Raw genomic sequence first — 14,801 nt, 5'->3', positions numbered from 1 at the left:
GCAGGCCCGCGCCCCGGGGCCCGGCGCGGAGTCCCCGGCCGGGCGTGGGGGTCGCCGCAGCCTGGAAGACGACCCCCGCCTGCTCCCAATGGCTGAGCTCGTGCCTGGCGGGGTCGGTGCCCGCCTCTGCCCCGTCGGGTAAACAGCTACCGCCTTTACCCTTTTGTACGTCGGGCTCGGGGAGACCGACGGGCAACCTGCCCCGGCCGGGCCGCAGCGCCCGCCCAGCTGTTCTGCCCGTGTTTGTTGTGCCGGAGGAGGCCCCGCCACCGCCGCGCTCGCCGCCCGGCGCCTCGTGATTGGCCGGCAGGCGTCACGTGGACCATGATCAGCTGGGCCCTCTGCGGGCGGGGTGGGAGGGGGGAGGGAAAGAAAGGGCCTCGCGGTTTCCCCTGCAGAGTTGCGGGGGGCCGGTCCATCCCTCCTCCGCGTAGCCGTCCCGCCACCTGCTCGCGCCGGCCGGTGGGGAGGTAGGCGCGCCTTGCACACCCCCTTTCTTCCATCCTCGAGTGCAGGTGGGCAGGACGAGCGAGTATTCCGTGTCAGCCGGAGTGGGAAACTGAAATGCTACACAGATCGGTTTAGTCCCTGACACCGACTAATCTCCCTTTCAAGGGAGAGTCGGGGAAGGTGTACAGCTCATTTATTTTTAAACTTTTTCTGTTTACTGAGCCCTATTGGTAATCTGAGGATTTTTTATTCCAGGTCTTCTGGACAGACGGAAAATCTGAAGTAACCTCGGGCTAACCTTGTGTTTTTGGAAAATTAGTAGACTTGCTGGTGAAGTAACTGGGCTAATAGGATAGGTGTTAGCTAACCTGTACAGACACATATACAGGACCTCAGCTGCAACCCAGTAAAGCGGAAGCAGAAAGCACGCAGTGTTTTCAGAGCACATAATTTATGCCAGATGTGAAAGACTGTGGTGAATTCGTTTCCTGAAAGTTTTTCACATACTTATTCTGGGTCAGGTTAAAAGGAAATTAGAAAAAGTCACAAAATTGAGTAACAACACAGTTTATTATTAGTTATGAATCCGGGCCCCGGTGATTCATGCCAGTAATCCTACTCCCAAGGCTGAGATCTGAGGTTCAAAGCTAGCCTGGGCAGGCAAATCTTGCAGAGTGTATACTCAATTAACCAGACAAAACCTGGCGCTTGAAAAAGCAGAGTGAGAACAGAGGCCCTGAGTTCAAGCCTCACTATCGGCCAAAAAACAAAACAACAAAAACCCCATATAAATGTATATATGTACACATATATAATAGATATAAATCATGAAATAAGAGTTTACAAGAAATCAAAGATTGGGCAATGAAGAGGAAGTAATTGCTTAGGCTTAGAAAATGAAGAGACTTTGGTTGCTTTTAGGCAGATAAGGACTAAAAAAATACTAGGCCTGGAACATTTACATCTAGCAAGAAAGTGGAGGCTTGTGGAATATGGCACACAGATATCCCCATTGTCTTTCTGGGTATGTTCTGGAACATCAAGTACACTACACACTCTTTGGAAGGAGTGAATGTCTGCTTTTGTTAACTTTCATCTGGGCTACTGCCCACTACAGTTGATAACTAGCAACCTTCTTATCTGTACAAAAAGTGGTGAAATTTGTTTTAATTATTTATATGGAAAACCTAAGTTGAACTTTAACAGTAGCTTTTGTAAACAAGATTGGTGAAATACTTATTTAAAAATAATATATAAAAATAATGTTATCTGGCTGGATCATTGAGAACTTCTCTCTAGACTTATTTGCATCTACGGTTCCCTTTTTAAGTGAAAGGGAAGAGAAGCAGATTTAGAAACAAGTCCAAAAATATTCTGTGGAAAAGAAACTTAGTATTTGCTTGCCCCATTTTGCACAGAAGTAAATGTTGCCTTGCCAATTAAAAAAATTTTTTTAAGTAAAACTTTCACCCCTCAAATGTTGTGAGACCTGAGGTTAATTTTTAACATATTACTGTATATTCAGTATATTTATGCCCAGAATATCCTTTAAGATTTTATAGTGCCTTAATTACATCAATATTTATTTCCCTGGTAATCCTGTGTGGTAATTGGTGCATATAATATAGGACCCAAATCTTAGCTAGACAGGAATTTACTCTGACATTTGAATCAGGAAATCAGAAGTTAAATTGAACTTCACATCATCTAGTTCAAAACTTTAAGCATTGTATCACAACGAACAGGAGATCATGAATTTTCATGCCAACAGACTTTTTGGGGAGATTACCAACTCAGATTGTTTGCTGACTCATAACTGAGTTATATGGCTGGTCTTATATTCCAGTGATGATTAAGCAGAATTATAGAAATGTAGTAAACTTGGAAACAAGACATAAAATAAGGTATTCTACAAGGAAAGAACAAAGGCATATATAACATTCCTCTGTCACTTTAACCTTGGCAGTAAATATTTCTACAAAAACTTGAAAATTAGTTTTATGAGTATAACTTATTTCCCTGTATAACATCAAGTCAGTATAAAATAGCTACAAATCTATATAATACCTGATAAAATTATAGAAGCATTGTGTTTATGATGATGTCAATATTGTAGTTAACCCAGCATTGGCAATTCTTTGGGTTTTGTTCTTTAGTTTTTTTTTTTTGGGTCTAGTCGTGGGGCCGGAACTCTGGGCCTGGGCGCTGTCCTCAGCTCTTCAGCTCAAGGCTAGGGCTCTACCACTTGAGCCACAGCACCACTTCCAGCTTTTTTTTCTGCTTATGTGGTGCTGAGGAATTGAACCCAGGGCCTCATGCATGCAAGGCAAGCACTCTACCACTGAGCCACCTTCCCAGCCCTCTTTAGTTTGTTTTGAAGGAAGAGTCTGCAAATGGAATACTCATGTCTTCCACATGATTCTGTTTTGATTTAAACCAAACTGCCTCAGGGAAAAGGGCAGATGTCTTTAGCCCTTCATAAACTAGGTTCTAATGTAGCAGAATTCCTGCTTCAGAGTTTTGGTGACTGTGTACCCCTTTTTGGTACAATGAAAACTCCCCTGTGATCTATCCTGGAGTGGAATTCCTTGAAGTGTGTGTTTGTGGATAATTCCTTTACTGGAGAGAGGTCTTTCAGAACTGGGAGGTTTTCTTTGTTTTTTTTGGGTCCAGTCATGGGGCCTGAACTCTGGGCCTGGGCGCTGTCCCTCAGCTCTTCAGCTCAAGGCTAGTGATCTACCACTTGAGCCACAGCGCCACTTCCAGCTTTTTTCTTTTTGCTTATGTGGTGCTGAGGAATTGAACCCAGGGCCTCTGGCATGCAAGGCATGTGCTCTACCACTGAGCCACCTTCCCAGCCCCTGGGAGGTTTTCTTTGAAGGGTCCTATGAGATGCAAATAGATACCTATTGTTCTCCCTGATATTTTTAATGTTGGGGGAAGTGGTGCCTCCTTTTGCTAATTCCACTTGCCAGGGTTGAGACCAAATTGGATGTTTAATTATAGGGAAGAAAAGCATTTTAAGACGTAGCATGGTGGCACCAAGAGTTTGAGATGCTTCAGAAGGTTTCCTAATTTCTGTCCCTTCGTTTCTTACATTTCTGCCAGCAAGAGGAGGTAAAAACAGTTCATTGTTTATTATTTTCTGAGCCGAGTTTCCTTATCTGTGATGGGGGAGTTGGAATGGGATATGTAGAAAAAGATAGTCTTAGTTTCACTGACCTTTGTTTAGCATTTATTGTTTGTTCTCAGAATATAGTACGTCCATTTGATTCTCATCCTTCATATATATATATGTGTATATATATTTTGCACACATATATGTTATATGTAACTAGGTATATAAATATCAGTGTATATAGTCTTTATATAGTTCATCTTCAACCTTTAACATTGAACTTGTTTTAGAAAGTTAAGAATTTTATCTAGAAAATCCATTTTAAACTGGGAGCAAGGAACTTTAATCTTGTCAAATGTTTCTGTTGATTCTTAAACCTAATTAACAAGTTTCTGTTTTTTCTAAGAAAAAAATGGATTTCTAACTAAAAAGGTGTTCACGGCATGAATGTTTTTGAGCAGGATATTTACTTGTAAGGAGAGGAATTGTGATTATTTTGAATTTTGGGACCCCAAGTTTGTGTAGCAAACTTGATTAGCAACTAATTAGATTGCCATTGTATTGAGAAAGCAGCTGAGTGTGCACAAACGTGGATGGCTGTGAGCCAAAGACGTTATATCACTATTTGTTAGACTTTCACGTAATGCTTCTGTGTCACAAAATATTCCTTGTTTTGTTTCTTTTATCATCCATTTAAAAAGTAAAGAATTAATTTTTAGCTTAGACGGGAGCAAACTACATTTGGCCCATGGGCCTCTTGTTTGCTCATCCCTGCTTTTAAGGAAAATACAGACTAAAAATACAGTCATGTTTCAGTTGTGTATATATACAAGTGTATATACACAAGAAATAGACTTCTTAGAGAATTACTTAATGACCTACAAACTAAGAAATTATATAATCTGTCATGTCCAGTGTTTTTTTTTTTTTTTTTGCTAGTCCTGGGGCTGGGGCTTGAAATCAGAGCCTGGACTACTGTCCCTGAGCTTCTTTGCTCAAGGCTAGCACTCTACCACTTGAGCCCCAGCACCACTTCCTGTGTTTTCTGTGTATGTGGTACTGAGGATTCGAACCCAGGGCTTCATGAATGCTAGGTAAACAATCTACCACTGAGCCATATTCCCAGCCCATGTCCAGTTTTAATATAATACATTCCTGGGGATTTTGTCTTTCATAGATTACTGAAAGAGAAACCTTTTTTTTTCTTATTTAAATTCTGTAAATTAAAATACAAAAGTAGAGGTCCTAAAATCTGCTTCCCCCAGAAACTCCTGGCAAAATAGGAATTTGAAGTTCTAATCAAAGGGAGGTATTTGGGAAGAATAAGTTGAAAACATTACTGAAATATAATCTACAGATCACTAATGAATTCACTTATATTTTTAACCCGGCCCTTGATAATTTCAGGTAAGAGGATATACTGAGACTACCACTCTCCCACAAATGAGTTGGGTAATTTTCTTATTTCAGACTGTAAGCTGTGCAAAACTAGAATGGAAGTCTTATTTTTAAAAATTAAGATTATTGCCAGACACTGGTGGCTCACACTTGTAATCCTTGCTACTCAGGAGGCTGAGATCTAAGGATTGTGGTTCAAAGTAAGCCTAGGCAGGAAAGTCTGAGACTCTTTATCTCCAATTAATCACCAGAAAACTGGAAGTGGCAGTGTGGCTCAAGTGGTAGAGTGCTCACCTTGAGCTGAAGAGCTGAGGGACAGCACCCAGGCCCAGAGTTCAAGCCCCATGATGGACAAAAATAAAAATAAATAAAAAATAAGATTATCAAATTACTGGGTTTTACTTGAAATGCTGATGTGGAAGGGAGCATGTTAAGTAAACCTGAGCATTTATTTTGGGTTTGGCCATAATTTCTTCCATAAACCTTGAACAGCAGCACTGATAAGTACCACAAAGCACCCATTTTTCCTACTGTGGGACACAATAAGGTTCCTCAGAATCAACAGAGAAAGGACATCTGTGAAAGCTTTCACTCCATTTCAGAAGTATGTGGCTGAAGGGACTTGAGATTCCACTAAGGCAAGTAAAGTGATTAGCATATGTGGGAGATATTTTGGATATAAAAATAATCACAGAAAACAGATTAGTGCTTGCTGGTTGCTGAGTGTGGGAGAAGGGGTTGGCTACAGACTGGTCTGTGGGAAATAGAAGTATTCTAAAGCTTGTTTGTGGTAGCGGTGTTACATCTTTGTAAAATTGCTACAAATTATTGAACAGCACACTTAGAATAAACTTTATCATATGTAAACCATGGTTTTTTATTTTTTGTAGTGCTGAGGAGATGGTAGGGATAGAACTTACACCCAGGCCTCTTGGATAAATACCAGCAAGCATTCTTCCACTGAACTCCACACCCCAAGCCCAGTAAAGTTGGTTTTTGTTCATTTTTAAGAAGCAGCTCTAGCTAGGTATACTGGCACAGGGTTCTCATACCAGCATTCAGGAAGCTAAGGCCTGTCCGACAACATTCCAGGTCAACCTGCACTGTAATTTTGAGACCCTGTCTCATAAAAAGCACTATTTCTATCCTGTCAAAAACACTTTCAAATTTTATAGAGAAGCAGTCTTTATGAGCACATTCTTCTGGTCTTAATTCAGCACAATTGTGGCATTTGTGCTTGTGTGTTTAATAGACACACGGACCATGAAGTAAAAGATAGGGTAAATTTGATGTCTCTAGAGGGTTGTTTCTGTTTTTGTTTTATTATCAGTTTTGCAGTTACTTGTTCTCCCTAATCTAGGAGGTTGTGATTGATTGTGGTCTCCTAGGATTAAGGAGCACTGGTAGAAGAGCCTAGAGTAGGGAGGAGGGAAAAGACAGAATCCCACAACCCAAAAATTCAGTTACCAGACTGTGACTGAGTAAGAAGAACTGGTGGAGCAAGATTTACTTCAGAGCCTTGTTTGGCCACTTTGGAAAGTGAACAATCAATTGCTTTATTTTTCTTTTTTGATCTTTTATTTATATTCAATTTTTAGAATAAAGTTGAAATGCATTTTAATGCTCATAACAACTGGACTGTAATACACTTGAAATGGAATGGTGAACTGAGCAAGTATCCAGTCTTTATTTCATCAATAACAGCAGGGCAATGTCTGCCTTAAGAATTGTCATAATTTGGCTGGGAACGTAGCTTAGTGGTAGAGTGCTTGCCTAGCATGCATAAAGCCCTGGGTTGGATTCCGCAGTGCCATAAAAATAGAAAAATTTGGAAGTGGTGCTGTTGCTCAAGAGGTAGAGCGCTAGCCTTGAGCAAAAGAAGTCCAGGCCCTGAGTTCAAGCCCTCGGACTGGCAAAAAAAAAAAAAATTGTCACAACTGAATGATATTTAATATATACGAAGTCCTATAGAGTCAGTAAATATTAATTCTGAAGCAAAGTTCACTATCATCCAAAGAAGCCTGATTCTGAAGTGGTGAGTTAGTTTTTTAGTGACCTTCCTCATCAAAGGATAAAGTGTGGCTGCCTTAATCCATTCAAGCTTCTGTTTCCAGATGCTATAGACTGGAGTTTCTTTAGCTTGGTTTGGAGGCTGGGGATTTTAGGATCAAGGCACTAGCAGATTTGGTGTCTGATAAGTAAGGGTCTATTTTGAGGTCATTGATAGTGTCATCCAGCTATGTCCTTACCTGATCTGATAGAAAGGGGCAAGGCAGCCCCCTCTGGGGCCTCTTTTGAGGACAGTAATCTCCTAATGGGTGTTCTGCTCTTAGGACCCAATCAACATTAAATGCCATGACACTGGTGATTAAGATGCAACATAAATTTTGCAGGGACACATAGTAATGACATTCTAGTTGATGTAATCCTCTTGAGAGATTGAATAGTTTTAAGTCAGTACTAGGTTCAATTTCTAACCTTGCAAAGCTAATACTTAACCCTAGAACCTAATGTCAGTGCAGAAGTTTTTATACTTCTTAAAGACTACACTTTATAACATTCTAGTTTGTCTTTTTTGGCAAAATCCCCCCACATTTTACAGTTTAAAAATACATAGATAGAACTCTATAAATGGCAACCACACTCAGAATAGTGTAACATAAGGTTCTGCCCAGATATATTTTTGGTTGTGGGTAATGAATCATATAATTGGATCCAGTAAAAATACTTTGGTGAAGAGTCAAAATAGACTGAATTTGAAGCAGGATAAAAGAAGGCATATTAAATCTTTTTTGCCCAGTACCAAATGGTCAGTCACAGCTGTATTGTATGTAATTTGAGCCAAAAATAGAAAGGCTTCTGTAGAAGGTATAGAGAGCATTCATTTGAAGTGGATGACATTTTCCACAACACTTTTATTTGCCAAGCTCAGTACAGAAACATCTAGTTAATACTGCATTAGGATTGAAGTAAATTACAATATGAAAATGTAACAAGTTCGAAGGAAAATGAGCTTTGAAATGAGACCTAGAAGCTCTAGCTGGCTGTGACCCCTCAAGTGAAACATCTAAGAGAGCTGAATACCTTTGTTACTGAGACCGGAAATACCTTGCTGTGGAGTCCTTCCTGGAACTCATCAGTATGCACAAACAACCATAATGAATCATCATTCACAAATTTGTTGAATGATTTTTGTTTTGTTTTGTTCTTGTCAGTCATGAGGCTTGAACTCTGGGCCTAGGCTCTATTCCTGAACTCTTCAGCTCAAGGCAAGCATTCTACCACTTGAGCCACAGCACCACTTCCAGTTTTCTGGTGGTTAATTGGAGATAAGAGTCTCACAGGTATTCCGGACTGGATTTGAACTGTGATCCTTAGATCTTAGCCTTCCTGAGTAGCTAGGATTACAGGTGTGAGCCACCAGCACCAGGCTCTGTTGAATGTTTTATTTGTATTGTGTGAGTCTCATAAATGCAAGGTAAGGTGATTGTATAAAACAAGAAAATGAGCAAATGAAATGGTCTAGGAATGGGAGTGGGGGAGTGGAGGAAGCAGGGAAGGAGTAGTTACTGCTCATCTCTAGTCAGTTGTTGCCCTGGGAGGATACTATGTGCTAGGAAAGTGCTATACCACTTGTTATACAGTCTGATTTATATACAGCAGCTATTTATGTTGTAAAGCATCTGGAAAAAGTAAAGCTGGAGTTTTACAGGTGATAAAGATAGGCAATAAGGATTAGTTTTTATTATTGTGCAGAAATGTAATTGGAAAGGTAAATTACTGTTTTTAGTCTAAGGTTTACTTATTGTGATTCTTGATAATGCCTTGGTTTTCCTTTTCATAGCTTCAAATAGCAATTGTATTCATTAAATTTTTGTATTCCTTATTAAACTTTATGCTTAATGTTTGCGGGGAGTCATAATGATGATTATTAGTGATTACACAGAGGAAGTCTATAGAATGTTTTTTGTTATTTGGTTTGGTGATTTGGGGGGTGGGGATAGTACTGGGAAGGGTTTCACACTTGTTAGGCAGGCACTCTACTATTTGAGCCATGCCCCCAGCCCTTGGAATTTTTCTTTTTAAATTTATGACAGTGGAGTACAGACTTTCTGCCCTTTCTTCCCAACCCTACCCCAAGAGGCAGCTATATCTGCCTTGCACGTCATATTAAAGATTTATAAGATTAAATACTTAGGAGCTTATAACTATACTTCAGAATAGTTTTTATTTACTTTGTTTTTGCTTATGTGGTGCTGAGGAATCGAACCCAGGGCCTCATGCATGCAATGCAAGCACTTTACCACTGAGCCACCTTCCTAGCCCCAGAATAGTTTTTAAAATGAAGGCTGAAGTATATTCTTGAGTATATCTATATCCTTAAGTATATTTCCTAGGATAATTAATTATGATGTATATAAGGAGTTAGTTTTTAATTTATAACTTTGCCCTTGCCCAGTTTTTTTTTCTTTTTACTTATGTGGTGCTGAGGAATTGAACCCAGGGCCTTGAGCATGCAAGGCAAGCGCTCTACCACTGAGCCACCTTCCCAGCCCTGCCCTTGCCCAGTTTGATTGTTCAGCAGACACTACTACTTAAGCTACTTAAAAGTATGCCTTCAGTCCTGCTCTTTGCTAGCTTTTTGTTTGTTTGTTTTTGTTGGTCATGGGGCCTGAACTCTGGGCCTGGGCACTGTCCCTTAGCCCTTCAGCTCAAGGCTAGCACTCTACGGCTTGAGCCACAGCACCACTTCTGGCTTTTTTCTGCTTATGGGGTGCTGAGGAATCGAACCCAGGGCCTCAGGCATGCAAGGCAAGCGCTCTACCACTGAGCCACCTTCCTACCCACTTTGCTAATTATTTTGGAGACAGATTCTCATGGATTTCCCTGTCCAGGCTACCTAGGATTACAAGTATGGACCATTGGTGCCCAGCTTTTCTAACTTAAAAATATTAAAATAAAATTATTGTAGTTTCACAAATTTGTTAAAAAAAATTTGAGTGTTTCAGCACTTTCGTGATTTATTCTATCCATAGGGTTTGAAGATAAGTTCTGTATGGACAATAAAAGTAACCTTTCCCTTTTCTTTTTTTGATGCTGTAGTCCTATGCCAGGCTTAGACCATCTTGGATCCTCTTTTTATGGGGATGTTAATGGGAAGTAATGGAAGAACTTTGTCTTGAAATTGGGTAGCATTGCATTCCAGCTGATTTTCTGTATTTTAACAACCGTATAACCTTTGACCAGTTAATAGCCTTTTTCGATTGGCTTAGAGTCATCTCTGGGGTTAGTAACAATCTCTGAGCTATGTTAGTTTTAAAATAAACCATGGTGCTGCCTAGACTGTTGTACTCAAAACTAGTGCCATCACCACCATATAGTTTTTGGTGCATCTAGTAACCAGATTTATTCACCTTTTGCTCCCAGACTCTGTGTGTGTGTGTGTGTGTGTGTGTGTGCGCGCGCGTGCATGCGTGTGTGCGTGCGTGCGTGCGCGCGCACATATGTGCATGTGGCCTCAAGCATGTTAGGCAAGTGTTTTACCACCATATTTTCTGCCCTTGTTTGTCAGTTATCCTTTGTATCCACTCAGTTCCCACACCTTTTCGTTAATTAACACATTTTCAGGATGTATTCTTAAATATCTGTGCTACATGTTTGTTCTTTCTTTGTCTTTGTACCAGTGTTTTGTTATCATTCATTTTCTGAAATTCCACTTTCCATATTTTTTCCAGTGATAACATTCTTTCTGCTTCTAAAAGGGTTTTAGTTTGGCATCTGCCAGTTTGTCCAAAGTTCAAACTTTAGAACCTTTTGTTCAGGGTCAGCTGTTTCACATAGCAAATACTGAGAAGCAAAGATGACATATATAAATGGTTCTCTATGACATTGCCCAAATGGAAGCTAGCGAGCCAATTTTTAATCATAATTATTTCATTTTCTATTTGCTCCTAGGTTTTTAGAACTTCAGCTATCAAAATGGGAAGAATTTTCCTTGATCATATTGGTGGTACTCGCCTGTTTTCTTGTGCAAACTGTGATACGATCCTCACCAACCGCTCAGAACTCATCTCCACCCGGTTTACAGGTGCCACTGGTAGAGCATTTCTTTTTAACAAGGTTGGTAAGAAAAAAATTCCATTCCTAAATTAAATGGCTATATTTGACAGCAACACCAGAGTACCCTCCTTAGAACTGCAGATACCGAGAAGAGCCAGAATGAGCTTAAATCTATAGAATTGATCGCTCACTGCTTATGTTATCTGTTAGGAGACCTTATGAAGCATTAGTAGAAAGTGACATATATTTGCCATACTAGGGACTGAACCCAGGCCCTTGTGTATGCTAGGTAAGCATTCTATCACTTGAGCTATACTCCCAGTTGTTTTGAGAACCTTGCTGTTAACTTTGCCTGTACTGGCCTCAAACCTGTGCTTCTCCTGTCTCCTGAGTAGCTGGGATTACAAGCATGTGTAGCCACTCCTAGTTTGGAATGTAACTTCAAAAGGATTAAAGAGTTCCTTACATGAAGAATTATGTGTTTCCCTTGAGCTTTACTTAAATACAGAACAGGGGTTATGCTGCAGCAGGCTAGCCATCTATTTCTGAAAATAAAATTTGCTGTTAATGGGCTGGGAAGGTATCTCAGTGGTAGAGTGCTTCCCTTGCATGCATGAGGCCCTAGGTTCGATTCCTCTGCACCATATAAGTAGAAAAAGCCAGATGTGGTACTGTGGCTCAAATCGTAGAGTGTTAGCCTTGAGCTGAAGAGCTGAGGGACAGTACCCAAGCCCAGAGGTCAAGCCCCACAACCAAAAAATAAATGAGTATTGATATAAAACAACCATACCTGTTCATTTATATATTATCTATTGCTGTGTTGACACTACAGTACCAGAGTTAAATAGTTCCAGTAAAGTCCTGAGAGCCTTCGAAGCCAAAAATATTTAACATCTGGTTGCAGGAAAGTAAAGTATAGAGGATTGTTGGTTATTTAGAATCATTAGAAATTCATCACAGACTGTCTTAGAACCCACTTCCCTGTGGTCATTGTCCTTGAACTTATTTGAAAACTGTTTTTGCACTGAGTAGTTTAATAGGCTAAGTATCCTGATCTAATTTTTATATAAAACTTGTTCTCAGAAACATATTCGACAAACATTTTCTGGAACATGGATGGTGTAATATGTTCTTTTGCATCTATTTATCTGCAGTTATAATCATTAAATACTATACAGTAGTAGTTGGACTGAATCCTACATTTTGTGACTCCCAATTCCAGGACGTTTTTTTTTTTTCACTACAATACAAAAATACAACTAGCTTGTGTATAAATAGTATAAAATGGCTAGTACAACAAGGCATGGTTCCATTAGATGACCAATACAGTGCAATTGGCAATGTTTATCTCTCCTAGCAACATGAAAAAATCAGCTGTTGAGAAGGGTATTATGGGTTTGACTGAAGTAGCAACATCTGTTTTCTGTTCTGAAGTCGATGTTACTGCACCAACCATAATAGTGTGTACTTACTTGACAAATAACATACATGCCTTTGCCATTCTCTTTCTGTATGTTTTTTAGGTAGTTAATCTGCAGTACAGTGAAGTTCAAGATCGAGTCATGCTCACTGGCCGCCACATGGTTCGAGATGTGAGCTGCAAAAACTGCAATAGCAAACTGGGATGGATCTATGAGTTTGCCACTGAAGACAGCCAGCGTTATAAGGAAGGCCGTGTGATCCTGGAACGTGCTCTAGTTCGAGAGAGTGAGGGCTTTGAGGAGCATGTACCATCAGATAACTCTTGAAGAAAAAGAGATAAATCCATCTTTTCCCAGGTTTCCTTCACTGAAAACAAATCTACTTACATACACTGTCACCTTAGCATCAGAGTCGGATTCATGAACTGCGGAACAAGAGGTTGTGAGAATCTAAGATGGAACCTTTCTCTCTTTTTTTAATTTTGTATTTTCCATCCAACAGCAGTGTGTAGAGAATATGATGCACATGCCATTAATTTTTTCCCTTCGTTTACATCTTGAGGCAGAAGAGTCTCTGCAGCTACATGGTAGGCTATGTGAGGAAAAAAATTGGGGCTATTAGAGTGGAAAAAGTGTGTTTTATGTAAACTTTGATGGAGAATATGTCAAGAGCATGGTTTTAAAACTTATTTGGGCTTCATTTTAAAACTTTTTTTTAACCCAGTTATTTCACTTGATTTGCTAGCTTCAGAGAAGAGATCCGAATCTGTGCCCAGCGCTAAAGGCTCAGTGTTAGTATGGCTTGTGCTGGCCAGTGTGCCATATTCTTGTTGGAGATGAACTGTAGCACCAGAGCCCATTTTTTCTTGTCAGTCTTGACCCAAAGATGTCACCATTCCCAGTTGCTTGTCACCACATAATTGGTGTTGATTGGAAATTTTTTTCGAAATGGGGCAGAACTGCTTGGTTGTCTTTTTCCATGTAACTTAAGCATAGTAATATAAATAAAGTAATAGTTGGATGTTTTTGGTCCTGTGTTGCTTTTAAAAACACCTTACAGAAGAGCAGAGTATTTGATAAGTAACTTTTATAGTAGTTAAGTGCTTTTTCCATATCTTACACTAAATTGAGACTGTAGAGGATATTTGTATAAATGAAAGTATACTGTTTAAATACCCACAGTATTTCGAAAACAGTTGGACGGAACATCGGTGTATATCCATGCAGAAAGCCTTTAATCTGCATCTGTTTTAGAAGGAGGGGCAAAGCATTTTAACCCCTCAGTTTTTCATTGACATTGAGGTTTACAGATCCTATATGTTTTCACCCAAAGGTCTAGATCTCATATTAGCCTTACCTTTTTTCAGATCTTCCCTTAAAAGTTCAGTTAATTGGCTTTGAACTGTACTTGGTACTCTCAGGTGAGAAGGGGTCGTCAAATTTGACTCAGGGTGTTAGCCCCAAATTTTATGACATTATAAAGTATTAATGTGTAAGTATTTCCTTGTCCAAACTGCTAGGATATACTAGGTATCCTAGTATTTGCTTTTGGAACATCTGACAGCAAAAATGGCTAATTGTCAAATGAGTGCATGAATGTTTGCATGTTCAGTTTTCAAGATGTCTAGAAAGGAAATTTGCTTCCGTTGAATTAGTGAAAGCTTTCTGTCATTGATATTAGTGACTTCTGAGTACAGTTAAGCTTTGGGCTCTTGGTTAGAGGCATTAAGTAGGTATAGTATAATATTGCATTTGAAGTAAGTTGGACACAGATTGTCTCTGTTCTGCGATAATGAATGAAATCTTGAAGCCTTGAGAAACAGCATTCATTTCCATTGATTTCCATACTGGCCTTTGGTGAAATGCAGATACCTATACCTAGAAGCATGCCTTACCTACAGCACTGTGTGCATTTGCTGTCAAAATAAAGTATATTTTGTCTTGCATTGGTGCAATACTGCTAATTATTTCCCACTGATCTTATTAATGATCATTTTTTAAAAATCTCTGAACAAACACTCCATGCCTTTGAATGGCTATTGCTTTCTGTGCTTGGAAGTGATAAAATGACCATTCTTTGTTAACTCTGCCTAAGTTATGCCAAAAATATTTTGAGTTTGCCCTTATTAACTTCTCTGAGGTCATTTTGCCTTGGAGATAGACAACTATAGTTTGGTATATGAAAAAGTAATTACAAATGTCACATACTAGGTTATATTTTAGGTGACTAGCAGGTACAGCCATAAGCTTTCCTCTATACATTCCTTTAAAAACTTGAATTTGCCAGGCACTGGTGGCTCTAATCTGTAATCTTACCTACTCAGGAGGTTGAAATCTAAGGATAGCAGTTCAGA

The 14,801-nt window shown here is 39.6% G+C and overlaps 1 protein-coding gene across 2 annotated transcripts in view; it reads left to right on the top strand.

Annotated features, from left to right (window-relative positions):
• Window positions 1–14,393, top strand: part of Ypel5 (yippee-like 5 (Drosophila)) — a 15,077-nt gene extending 684 nt beyond the window's left edge. The window contains exons 2-4 of one of the 2 annotated variants that reach the window (XM_013013759.1): window positions 706–732; window positions 10,922–11,086; window positions 12,550–14,393. In XM_013013759.1, the coding sequence (XP_012869213.1) occupies window positions 10,946–11,086; window positions 12,550–12,774 (366 nt within the window). In that variant the 5' untranslated portion in view covers window positions 706–732; window positions 10,922–10,945 and the 3' untranslated portion in view covers window positions 12,775–14,393. The remainder of the gene's footprint in view (window positions 1–705; window positions 733–10,921; window positions 11,087–12,549) is intronic. The other variant, XM_013013758.1, reaches the window with a different exon arrangement.
• Window positions 14,394–14,801: the final 408 nt, after the last annotated feature.

The sequence above is a fragment of the Dipodomys ordii genome, unplaced genomic scaffold, assembly GCF_000151885.1.
Source record: "Dipodomys ordii isolate 6190 unplaced genomic scaffold, Dord_2.0 Scaffold20, whole genome shotgun sequence".
Lineage (NCBI taxonomy): Eukaryota > Metazoa > Chordata > Mammalia > Rodentia > Heteromyidae > Dipodomys > Dipodomys ordii.
The sequence above is the reverse complement of the archived record's forward strand: the minus strand, read 5'-3'. Positions and strand labels throughout refer to the sequence as shown.